At 44.0% G+C, this 13,042-nt stretch overlaps 1 protein-coding gene across 1 annotated transcript in view; it reads left to right on the top strand.

Annotated features, from left to right (window-relative positions):
- LOC133118571 (sorbin and SH3 domain-containing protein 1) overlaps positions 1 to 12,388 on the top strand; it is a 61,939-nt gene extending 49,551 nt beyond the window's left edge. Inside the window, exons 22-26 of the mRNA XM_061228673.1 lie at positions 53 to 580; positions 1,612 to 1,710; positions 2,726 to 2,910; positions 6,072 to 6,178; positions 7,032 to 12,388. Of these exons, the coding sequence (XP_061084657.1) occupies positions 53 to 580; positions 1,612 to 1,710; positions 2,726 to 2,910; positions 6,072 to 6,178; positions 7,032 to 7,099 (987 nt within the window). The 3' untranslated portion in view covers positions 7,100 to 12,388. The remainder of the gene's footprint in view (positions 1 to 52; positions 581 to 1,611; positions 1,711 to 2,725; positions 2,911 to 6,071; positions 6,179 to 7,031) is intronic.
- Positions 12,389 to 13,042: the final 654 nt, after the last annotated feature.

Here is a 13,042-nt window from a genome sequence, read left to right as displayed (position 1 = left end):
ACCTCTTTCCTCGCTCCTCCTCCTCCTCCCCCTCCTCCTCCTCGACCCAAAGATCCCCCGAACCCGCCTGAGCACGGCGCCCCTGCCCCTCCCCCGCTCCAGCCAGCGCTCGGTGTCCCCCGAGGTCCACGCCATCTCCTCCGAGTGGATCTCCCTCACCATGGGGATGGGCTGCAGCCCCCCCGCGGCCCCCACCCCCCCCTTACCGCCCCCGCCCTCGGCCTCCTACCGCTGGGGCGAGTACCTGCCCCCCTCCCTGTCCGCCAGCCCCGTCCCTCCAATCAGCTACAGCCCCTACCCGGGGTCCCCCTCCGCCTCCCCCGTGCCTCCCCCTCTGCCCCCGCCCCGGCCCAGCTCGGCCACGCCCTTCCTGACCTTCACCCCGCCCCAGGGGGAGGAGTTCCTGCTGTCCCCGCCCTCGCCCCGCCTCTCGCGCAGCCTCAGTCCCTGTGGGGGGGCGGGGCTGGAGGGCTGGCTGGGCGGGCGGAGCCCCCTGAGTGGCCTGCTGGGCGAGGGGGCGGAGCCAGAGAGGGGCAGCGAGCGGGAGGCCCTCTGCGATTGGCTCAGCAGCCCGGGAGAGGTATCAGCTGCATGGTGTGCAGTGCTGCGTCTCAGGGCCTCGCAAATCACCTCCGCCACTGGCCAATCACCTTTTTATCCCCCGTTAGAGCAACCACCGCTACCACCCAATGGGATGGCTAATGCCGGACTGCAACATTTTGTCACAGAATGTGGCCGTGTGGTTTTTCTGTATGCCAGCCTTGCCTCTTGAGTAGGATTTCATATCCTACTGCATTTCATGTCATAACAGTGACTCTTTCACTGGCAAGGTCATGTAGCTGGTGTTAAATTCTGAGTTTAAGCAGAGAGGTCCTCCAGTTGCTGGGGCCTACCTCACACTGCAAGGTTTTAAGTTTTGTCTATGGCACCAACCCTGTCTGGAGAGACTTTTCTTCTTCAGGGTTTGTGGAAATAATAAACATAAAAACATGCCATATAAAATATTACAGGTTCTGAACATATATTTGAGATTTCTTTGCATATTTACGCATTTTGTTAAAATATTGTGGTTTTAATTATTTAAGGAACAACCAAAGCTATTGTGCTGTTTAACTGGTCACTTGCATGCGTTTGATGAAAGCAGGATGTTGTTTTGATTTGTGTGTGGACGGCGTGTGGCACTGAACGCTCTGGTGTGAACTGTGGGCAGCGTTGTTGCGGTGTGTTCCTCCCCTGGATGACCTTTCCCCTCTACTGATGACCTGGGTGACATGGCTCAGGCAGTAAGAGCAGTCGTCTGGCAGTCGGAGGGTTGCCGGTTCGATCTCCGGCCCGGGCTGTGTCGAAGTGTCCCTGAGCAAGACACCTAACCCCTAAAAAATGCTCCTGAAGAGCTGGTTGGTGCCTTGCATGGCAGCCAATCGCCGTCGCTGTGTGTGTGTATGAATGGGTGAATGAGAAGCATCAATTGTACAGCGCTTTGGATAAAGGCGCTATATAAATGCCAACCATTTACCTGCGTTTCCCCGCGCCTCTGTAGGACTAACAGCGCCCTCTACAGGTCCGGCTGTGTAACCCACGGAAACTAAGTGCCGTTTCTTTCTCCATCAGCTGGTGAAGAGTGATGGTGAGTACCAGGGCCGGTCCTCCAGAAGTCCCGTGCTGCTGTTCGACATCCAGGACAACGTGATGAACGCCAACTCGTTCGCGGTAAGCAGTGCTCCATGGCAACGCTACTACTCTGCAGTAGAAGGATGTTTCACCATAAAGGATGTTACTCTTCAGCCAAGGGGCACAATTTCAGCATTGCTTTGTTTTTAATCACAGGCTGTAAACCGAGTTGGATATAGCCAGTAAAATTGTAAAGAGAGCAAAATAAAATTAAATGTGACATCACCATTGTTTACAATGTTTAGAATTTTAATGCCATTTAAAGGCATACCAAAATGTTCAGCCTTGCTGTGGTCCTGAGTTTACAATCAAAGAAATCCCTCAATCCCATCCATTCACCTCCATTTTTATATTTGATACCTGTCATTATATCTCCTATATTCAAGGAAAAAGTCCTGCATAGTATGCCTTTAACCCTTTGTGTAAAGTGTAAGATCACATTCTAATGCTGATGTAACAGTCATTCCTGGTAACTGAAAGCATTGGAGTGGGAGCACACTGACCTGCTCTTCAGAGTGTTGATGACTTTTTGAAAGAGGAAGAGGAAGAGGCACAGGGAGGGGGTGCTGAGGACAGAGCAGAGCCCTCCCCGGTCATCCCCCCAGCCCTCAGATTAACCTTTCCTCTAACACTCTCATTCCCACTACTGTCTCCTCTGATCTTCCTTCCCTCAGAGTAGAACTGACCAGACGCTCATCTTTAATCCGAGTGCATGACTTTACTCTCTCCATTTCAGACCTCTCATAACTGTGATTTCTGTGACTTAGCACTTACTTCTATGTCTTACCTTTCCATGCTTACCTCTGGACCTCACCTCCTCATCTGTCCTGGTTTTCCTGGTTTTCCTGGTTTTAACGGATCCCTTTCCACCTCGATACTCACCGGACCCCCTCTGCCTCCTGACTTCTTTCTACCTGCCTGCTAACAAACCCCTCTCACACCCCCCACCACCTGCAAACCTCCATCCCCCCCCCCCCCCCCCTCTGACTGTCTGCGCCGGCCGGCCGGGCTGGGGGTCTGGGAGGGCCGCTGCGTTCTGGCCTCCCTCCACCAGGAGGCGGTGTGTAAGGAGATCCTGAGCATCGCCGAGACGTCCGTGCGCTACTGCAGCACTCTCTCCCGGGCGCCCGATTCGGGGCGGGGCCGGAGACTGCAGCCCAGTAAACACTCTCTCATCGTTTCCCAGCAACCACAGCCGCACACGCCCAGTCCAGAACCCGCGCGGCCCAGCTGCGGAATGTGAGTCCCCCCCACACACACCCCCCGCACACACCCCCCGCACCCACACACCCCCCGCACACACCCCCCGCACCCCAACGCCCCAACAACCCTCCCTCTTTCTCCCTCTCTGTCGTCCTGCTCGGACTTTATCACAGTGAGGACGTTTCGCAGTGTTCACACTCCTGAGGGTAAGGGGTGGGGAGCAGCAGCAAGGTGGAGGCGAGTTTTTAAAAAGGCCCAAAATCCAGGACTTTATGAACAACAGTCATATTGTGAAAGTCCTTAGTTTGATAAGAGAGCAAATGTCTGAGCAAAAGTTAAGACATAGTAGAAAATATTAGCATGTTTTAAGTTACTGTTTGCTTGAGAAGTCAAACTTTCTCACCTCATTGGCAGTTTTTTGTCAATTAATCAAGTAATAGAAATACGATTTTGTCTAAATATAAGACAAAAATACGTGTTAAGACTCTTATTTTTAGTTTTTTTGCAGTGCACTCGCGTTTTCATTTCAGCAAATACATTTTCTGAAAACCACAAGTCTTTATTCAGCTCCACACGCTTGTCTCAAGCCTTGTTTTACCCCCCGTGTTCTTGAAGCGCTTATCTGGTCTAATTTGTATCTAGAAGAGAAACAGGCTCTGAGACTGTGCCAGGAGCTTGTTCCCTTGTTTATCAGCAGTGCTGCAGAGCATAGTTCCCTTAGCCTCAAAAGCGGGAGATCCTTGAGTTGCCAAGAACTTACCGATTTTAACCAATCGGTGATTGGCCGAATGTGGCAGCTCCACCCACCATGGCAGCAATGGGGAAGACTCCAGTGCATTGATATGAGCTTCTGCATATAACTGTTCTTAAATTATGGTTAAGCATGAATGACAACTTTGTGTCTCACCATATCACATCTTCTTTATTTTACACCTAAACATGGCCCCTCACTGAATCTGTCCTGCTGTGTTTGGTCAGAGTCAAAGCTGAAAAGTGGCCGGCAACCCCTCCAGTATAACAATATGAAATCTATATTTTTCTCAACATTATTGTTTGAGAAAGGAAAGAGGAAAAGGGTGGTTGTGGTGGTTTATTTTGGTGGCAGGGGCATTCTGTAAACTGTGATTATATCTACAGCTAAATATACTGTATAGAGCTCAATATAGCTCAGCGCAGATATGCTTCAACTGTAAAGGCTTATGTTTTCTAAGTTATCATACTCTATTCTTCTCCAAAGGACGGTTAATTGTGTTCTACCGGGCGGAGTCGGGGGTACCTCCTTAATACGTACCTTTTCCTGAATGGTCAGTAGCGTGTAAACCTTCAGATATGTAGAGAGAGAGACCGTCCAGGTCAGGCTTAGGCTGCTAGCTGGGTAGATTCAGCAAGGGGAACGGGATTCTCTACCACTGCACATGGGGTTCATCCGTGAGTTATGAGGGCCTTTTCCGCCATCTAGTGGTATGACTGAGGTACTTCAGTGTCACATGACAGGGAGCCCACATCAGAAACTGAAGTTCTGCGAGTAGTAGCCCATGGTCTCCATGAAGGTTGTTGATGGGGACCTGTATTATGCTGGGGTCAGTCACAGGTCTCTGTTTCTGATGGCCTGTTCTGTCAGCTGTAGTCCTTCATGTAGAGTATGTCTATGTTCTCAGAAGGACTCTGTCACTCTCAAAGACTCTCCCATCTTACTGACACCTGAACTCATGCCAGAGCGATGTTTTGCATATAGCATTTATGATGTATGTAAAGCAAGAGAAGGAGTGGTTCACTGTGAGATATTGTCACTGGCGTTCACGGGCACGAGGCCAAAGGCCGTGTTGGGAAAACTGCAATTATACAACAGTTTTACCAACACGTGTCTACATTTAAAAAAGGAAACGTGAAGAACGATACAAAATTTAGACTACTATTATGCCGTTTTAACAACAGCAAGCAATGCGGTTTGGTTTTTGCTTAGTTGAAAGTGACTTATCGTGTGAATCCTTGCGGAAGAAACTGTTGTATAATTTGGCATATCATCTCTTTCAGCATATATTTCAGCATGTACTGTATTTCAGCGTATATATTTAATTAATGAGATCCAACGTGTATGGAACAATCTGTACTAGGCATGAAAGAATGTGAGCGGAAGTACAACTTATTGCCTTTAGAGGGCGCACAATTGTTTTTGTGTTTTTTTTAATGGGTAGGGTTTTAAAAAATGTCACTTGTCTTCACATACCGAGAGTATCTGGAGTATAGGAGAATTCAAAATGTCTCCATGTGGAATTTATGTACCAGAATTCTGATTACTAGCATTCACATACATTTTCAACCCTTTTGTTGTACTTCAATTAAAAACTCTTTCATGTTGATGATTTTACTGTTATCAGGCTACTCACCGCATGTACTTAGCATTGCTTATGTGTCATGTACCATGGCAGTTAGTGGTGTTTGTTGTGCTTCATAGTATTTCTAGCGTTAGTGGTTTTGGGGTGCTCTATGGTATTTGTAGTTTGGTGGTTTTGGGGTGTTCTATGGTATTTGTAGTGTTTGTGGTTTTGGGGTACTCTATGGTATTTGTAGTGTTTTTGGTTTTGGGGTGCTCTATGGTATTTGTAGTGTTTGTGGTTTTGGGGTGCTCTATGGTATTTGTAGTGTTTGTGGTTTTGGGGTGCTCTATGGTATTTGTAGTGTTTGTGGTTTGGGGGTGCTCTATGGTATTTGTAGTTTGGTGGTTTTGGGGTGTTCTATGGTATTTGTAGTGTTTGTGGTTTTGGGGTGCTCTATGGTATTTGTAGTGTTTTTGGTTTTGGGGTGCTCTATGGTATTTGTAGTGTTTGTGGTTTTGGGGTGCTCTATGGTATTTGTAGTGTTTGTGGTTTTGGGGTGCTCTATGGTATTTGTAGTGTTTGTGGTTTGGGGGTGCTCTATGGTATTTGTAGTGTTTGTGGTTTTGGGGTGCTCTATGGTATTTGTAGTGTTTTTGGTTTTGGGGTGCTCTATGGTATTTGTAGTGTTTGTGGTTTTGGGGTGCTCTATGGTATTTGTAGTGTTTGTGGTTTGGGGGTGCTCTATGGTATTTGTAGTGTTTGTGGTTTGGGGGTGCTCTATGGTATTTGTAGTGTTTGTGGTTTTGGGGTGCTCTATGGTATTTGTAGTGTTTGTGGTTTTGGGGTGGCTCGTGTCTGACTGCGTGTTGTCCTCCACAGTTTCCAGGCTCTCTACAGCTATGTCCCGCAGAACGAGGATGAGCTGGAACTCCGGGAGGGTGATCTGGTCAACGTCATGGAGAAGTGCGACGATGGCTGGTTTGTTGGTATGTCCAACGCTCACATTCCTGTTTGCTCATTCTTAAATAGGGCCTCTGTGTGACCAAGGGGAGACAAAATGGTGGCTGTACCACATAAAAGATATATATAAGACAGCTTTTGTTTGCCGGATTCCGATGGGAGCCAGTCAGTGGCCAATGAAGCCATCATGGAGGTGGATTGGATGGATGCTGCTTGTTCCAAATGCAATTATATATCTATGGTACTTTGATTATGCATCTAAGCTGGAAGATGCTTTGATTGTTAAAAAAAACCTCACAAAACATCCTGACCAGAAAGCCGGACTGCTGGATGTGTAAGAAATGTCAGGACCGATGATGTCACAGTGACAGAACTCCCAACGGTAACCGGCTCTTACATACTGTAACATTACTACAGTGCCGTTTATCCAAGGAAACTCCAGCTGCTCACGCAGGCTTTCAGCATTTTTGCAATATTGCAAGTAATCACATATTTGTATACCAAGGCCATAAATGATTTCAATAAAACTGTATCATCAGCCTTATTGTGCCGCTTTAAGTACGGACGTGGAGTACCGTACAGCTCTCTAGCATTGATTACTGCTTGGTTATTGATTTGGGTTTTAAAAATAGCAGACCTTTCCAGTTAGCGATCCGCTAATGCAGAGTAAGTGAATGGCAAGGACAGAGCAGAGCTTTTCATTTCATGCTGAAATTTTTTTTCCATCGCATTTAGCACTTACCTTCTAATGCAACAGATTTTACCGCCATTAGACCGACGGGCAGCTAGTTTTGTATCGCCACTAAATGCCTCTACTGGGGTGTCGACTTCCATTAACTCGGTTTATTCTTCTTCTTCTTTGTCTCTGGCTGTTTTCAGGAACCTCCAGGAGAACGAAAGAGTTTGGCACTTTCCCAGGGAACTACGTCAAGCCCGTCAGCCAGTAACCCCCGCAGCCCGGGCGCTCGCTCTCAGCGCACTCTGCCCACATCCCACCCACGGCTGCCTGTTGAGTTTGGAAATCAGTACTAGAGGTTTATTTCGTCACGGTCGCGTCTCGACCAGGTTGAAAGCAAAGGTTCGGGGGTATGCGGTCGATCACGAGACAAGGTTCTTCTCTGGGAGGGAGGAAGAGGAGGAGGAAGAAAGAGAGAGAGAGGAAGGAGGGAGAAACATCAGATTCACTGCCCGATCTCTACGGTGCGGTGAGCAAGTCTGTTACGCTCTCCAGCCCAGCGGAAAATCGGGACACCCTGGCAACGTTAAGAGAACGTTATCAGAGTGTTGCGAGAGCGTTTCGCTGGCGCACACACACCCAGCTATATCCGTGACATGCCCTTCAGATTTAATATGTAGCTGACAGAAATGTTTAGGTCTTGCTGTGTGGTTTACATTGTAAATAATACGAGAGTTTTCTTTGAAGCACAGTTTAGAAATAGGTGTCGCTGCAGTCAGCAGTACACGACTCATGGAGAGCGTGTCAGAATAAAAGCGTTTCACAACACCACGTAGATCTGAGCAGAAACCGAAGTGTGCGTTTACACGCATAGAGAATCCAGTGGCCTTCCAATAGCTACCTCACACACACACTGTGGGATATAATATTACCATCACTGACCCTAGTGTGTGTGTGTGTATGTGTTTGTGTGTGTGAGTGTTTCTGTGTGTGTGAGTGTGTGTGTGTGCATGCGTGCATGCGTGTGAGTGTGTCCCCACATGTTTCCTTGTGTGTGTAAGTGTGTGCACGCATGAGTGTGTGTGCGTACGTGTTTGTGTGTGCATGTATGTGTGTTTGTGTGAGCATGCGTCTGTGCATGTGTGTCCATAAATTTGTTTGTATGTGTACGTACGTGTTTGTGTATGTCTGTGTATCCGTACATGCATTTGTGTGTGAATGTGTATGAGAGTGTGTATGTGTGTGTATGTAAGTGTGTGACAGTGTGAATGTGTGTGTGGCAGAGAGAGAGCAGGAGAGATATTATCCATCCTATGCAGCCACTGCATCCCTATGCCTGTATTTGCAGACTTCAGTGTGAATTTTGTGTTTGCAACCATCTGCAATATTTCTTTCAGAAATCTTTATTTATTTTTATTTGACTGTTGCATGTTATTTCTTTACAGTATATAATGGTTTTCTTATGCTTTCTATTTTCATAACATACCCTCAACTAGAGTACAGAATTCATAAGCGCGGTGGTTTCTTCATGTGCAATTTATTATATAATAATCATAATAATTTGTATATTTATCATCACCAGTGTTATCACCATCATCAATAAGATTTTAAAATATACTTTTTTTTTTTTTGGGAGGGGGGGGGGGTCAGCACACACATATGAATGTATCATTTATACATTATTTTTAAATATGTTATTTACATATTCATAATCTATTTTTGAATGATAAGTATTTTCAGGATATATGTGAAACTGGCATAGTTGTATAATGGAAGTATGCTTTACGGTAGCAGCAGAGGGTTTTGGGAAACGTTTTGTACTCTTAAGGCAGAGGCAGAGGAACAGGGCTGTACAGTGGAGCAGGAAGTGCCATGTTAGCATAGCATGTTGCTCCTGTGTGGGAATCGCCCCCATTTTGTATCATTTCCCACACCATCACCATCGGCTATAACACTGGCACTATTTAAACTGTTATAGACTTGGAATGTATTATATAAGAAACTGCTCGTGCTTTATTGGTTAATTAATGGGTTGTTTAATTGAATTTCAAATGAACCGATTGATTGATTTCATGTTCTCTTGACTGGTAATCTGATACACTACAAAACAGAAACATTATCGGATAATGATGTGCCATAAAGAAATACTATTTTATTTTTGCTGATTGAATGGAGGTTTCTTATCTTCCCGCACATTATGCACGGGCTAAGTAGAGCATGCAGTTGGATTCACCTGCTTTTTGGTTTCACACTCATATTTTCCACCCCTGTTGCTTCACACACGTGTTCATTTCTTCTTAAACATAACGGGAAATGTGTATTTTCAACGCCGCCTTCAGTGTTGATGGAAAGTTGAAAACAAACAAGCACGAAATTTAATGACATTCCCAGAGTCACAGAAGAGAAAATGGTGTCTTGTTTCACCATGTTTTTGGCTTTACTTCTTTTCCCTTAAAACAAGTGAAAATGTTGCATTGTTCCTGGTCCGGGTGTCAGCCATCACTGCATAAGGATCACCTTATGGTACGAGGAACCTTTCACTGCATAAGGATCACCTTATGGTACGAGGAACCTTTCTGAGACTTACCCAATCACCTCAAAGGTGAATTCTGTGGTAGCGCAGATAAAAATGACTGGTTTTCTGTATGAAAAAGCCAGAACAAAATAGTCTGAAAATAAGTAAGTGTACAAAATACTTACCACAAGTTTGCCTACTTTCAATTCAAAATGTCTGCCATCCTTTTCTACCTTAAGGGACACAGCTGTCTCCTTATTTCTAAAATACAAACTGATAAGCTTATGTGCAATTATACATTTTTTTATCGATGTAGACCTCACGTTTATAGACACTCAAAAGGATATGTCAAGGGATCTGGAGATAATATGCCAAAATAGCTGTTGTAAATGGCAGTGTTTTGTAAAATACATGTTGAAAGTAGACGGGCATGGATATATTTCCTCTTAAGCTGGATGTAACCATTTCCATCATGCCTAGCTGGTAATCACTTGTTTTTCAGATTCCCAGTCAGTTACAGCTTTTATAAAATGCTTGTTTTGGGAATTGTATAGTGCCTGTAATCCAATGAAGACTAAAAACACTAACCTGTGTGAATTTGACTGCTGTTCAAAAATATCGGAAATAAGCACGATAAGCAAATCAAATTATTTTATTGATTTTTATCATAAGCTAACACAATGTTTTGATGATAAGGCAGTGTTTGGGGTAAAAATATAGTTTTGAAGTAACAGAGAAGTCACATAATTCAGAGATTAATGCTTTAATGATTTTTTATGGTTTTGCAAACTCACTACAAAATACCCCAAGTATGGCTTACAAGTATTAAAATCTCAAACACATAAACAGATGAATATGAAGCAGGTATTGTAGCAGCTGTCAAGTTTGTGTCTAAAGGTGTTATTCCAGCCTTCTACTGGACCCCAGTTAAGTTCAGACATGTTTGTACAGAAGAATCACTGTGGATTTGACCCAGAGCAAAAACTAGAGCAGTAGATCAGACTTGTCTAAATGTCTCTGTGAAGAAAGTAGGCCGGTTGATCCATTGGGCAGTTGGTGCAGTATGGTATTTATATCAGTAAGACCAGCCACATATCTGTAACTTACTGTACAGGTGAATGGTATAAACTGGGGTACCATCTGTCACAAGAAACTGCGGGTACATGGGAGTCAGAATGGAGTGTCTGCTTAAGTATGACTGTAGCCTCATTTCACTCACTAGCTCACAAGTTTATTTAATACCAGTCTGACAGTTTCCACTAGTTTTAGTCCAGAACTCGAATGTCAGTGACATAGCATCGTATATTTATTATTTTTCTCCTACGAAAGAAAAAATGTAGAATTTCCCCCACTACTGTGAGGTTGCCCAAAACTCATTTGTAATTTCCTCAGAAAAACAGTCGTGTCAAACTCTGTGTGACCCTGTTGAATGTGGAGGCGAGTCATGTTGATCCAGGTGTACAAAATTAGTGATGAAGTGAAATCCTACAGGATGGTAGATCTCCAGGAACAGGATTGGGGGATTTCAATACTTACAGTATAATGCATTTCTGGTTAATCATAACACTGGCGGTCTACTAAAGCAGACTAGGTGTGTGTATGGCTGAAGGGTGACCTGATTGGACAGACTGGTTGTGTTAACTGGTGATGTCTCCACCTCCCCAGTATATGTTAGTATTTAGTAATGCTGGCAGTATGTGTATAGATTTGGTGGCCAATCTCTTTCCTTAGCATTATGCTCAATATGTACATTGCATTATGATCACAATCGCTAATAATGAAAAACACCACATTACTGCAGCATGAGAAGCATCACAACGAAGGCTGAAATAGGCAGGTATGAACCTTAATTAATTATTTTGTCAAGCGTTACAAAGCAGTTATGAAGCCATCGTGTGCCCATTATATAAACGTTGTAATTATCTAATTCAGGTGAATTGTTGGTTTTCTTTCTTTTATTGTTATATTTTAAATGCCATGACTCTTGATTGTGTTAGCGAATGAGAGTGTCGGTGTGCCGCAGCACTTGGCTGCCATTGGTCTGTTGCCCGTTACTGTTGACGCCATTGGTTGATTGCTATATGATGGTGGTTTCATTGGATGCTTAATGTATTCAGTTTGGTTGTGCATTTGATGCACTGGACATCCACACATAAGCTAAATAACTCCAGTTAATCGATATTGAGGAATATTCTAATGTGTGAATTTTATCTAGCAAAGAACCAGGCCAACACAAAGGGCTGTTCACTCCACCTCCGAGAGGCTTCCAGGGCAAACTGAGAATGAAAAGACAGGAAAACATGGCTCAGATTGAGCAGAACCATTATAGAGATGTATTCTCTAGTCTGAGTCTTTGGAAGACATCAGAATAATCAGACACCGGTACCCTCGAGATGTGTGAATGTGTCTGCTGAAACAAATAAATACTCAAGTGTATAGCCTACATAACATTATACATAATTGTATGGACTCTCAGTACTTTTCAGCATGAATGCACATTTTGACAAGTCTGGCTAATGTAGGATTGTAAATATGTATATTATATAGAGGAAAACCAGAGAAGGAGAAATGAAGTCATTCGGCTCTAGATTTTCTGCCTTTATTTTGAAGCACAGAGTAGAAGCAACAGAATGCGGCGTGGTCCGCGTCACACTGTGAGCGTAACCACGCGTGCGTCACATTTGCTTTACCGAATCACGCATCGTTTTTCTTTTTCCGTTTTTATTTTCTTTGTCCATCGGGAAAAGTGTATCCGTGTCATATTTAAGAGTATTACTCTTATCGTTGTATTGCAAGTTATAGCGTATGTGATGGGAGAAAAACGCAATTAGCAGTAAGAGAAGCATAGCGTAACATTACTATCGATTATGTTACTGTAGCCTATGTATACTGCGGTTTGCCCAAATGCACACCTGCCTCATGTTTTGTTGGTTTGCTTCTATTTGCAGTGCTGTTGCTATGACAATACTAAATTAAAAAGAACACTATTTACTGCTGTGATTTCAGTATTATGCAATATTTAATAAACTGTATTAAAGCATATAACTGGGATGATGTCTTTATTTATAAGAAGAAACTAATCATGTTCTCAAGCAAAGCTGGAAGAATTACAGCCTGTGTAAATATGAGATATCTTAATTCAATACTGTTACACTTGGAGGATTACTTACTGTATGTAATATGAACAATTTAAGAAGTTGGCAGGTTTTGCTATCACAGCTGACAGGACAAAGCTACCGTTCTTGCTTATATTTTATTGTGAAGGGGGTCTGTCCCTGGGCTATTAGTGTATGGTAATACACAGGTTTCTAATACATCTGCTGACACAAGAGGAATGTGTGCTGTAGGTTTCAAGTGTTACTGAAGAAATGCTGCACATGTTCCACAGACCTGGGTGTTCTATACATTTTAGATGTCCAAAGAATCTTGAATTGCTATAGATGGGTCATTTTCTACAGATCTCAGCCATTCAACAGATCTGTTAACACAGTTAATGTAATGGCATGCATTTCCCGACAGGATCAGGTCACAAGAGTGGTGTCAGCACCTGTACTTGTGAATTATTTACTGTATTTGAACAATTTGCACATCTTATTTATTATCCTACAATTGGTCGCCCATAGTTCACCATGACCAGTGCATGACACAGACTCATTCACATAGCAAAGCTGCAAGAGGCTCTAGGAAACTAAGTGGGGA

Source organism: Conger conger, chromosome 18 (assembly GCF_963514075.1).
Source record: "Conger conger chromosome 18, fConCon1.1, whole genome shotgun sequence".
Classification (NCBI taxonomy): Eukaryota; Metazoa; Chordata; class Actinopteri; order Anguilliformes; family Congridae; genus Conger; species Conger conger.
Note: the sequence above shows the minus strand (reverse complement) of the source record. Positions and strands in the feature narration are given on the sequence as shown.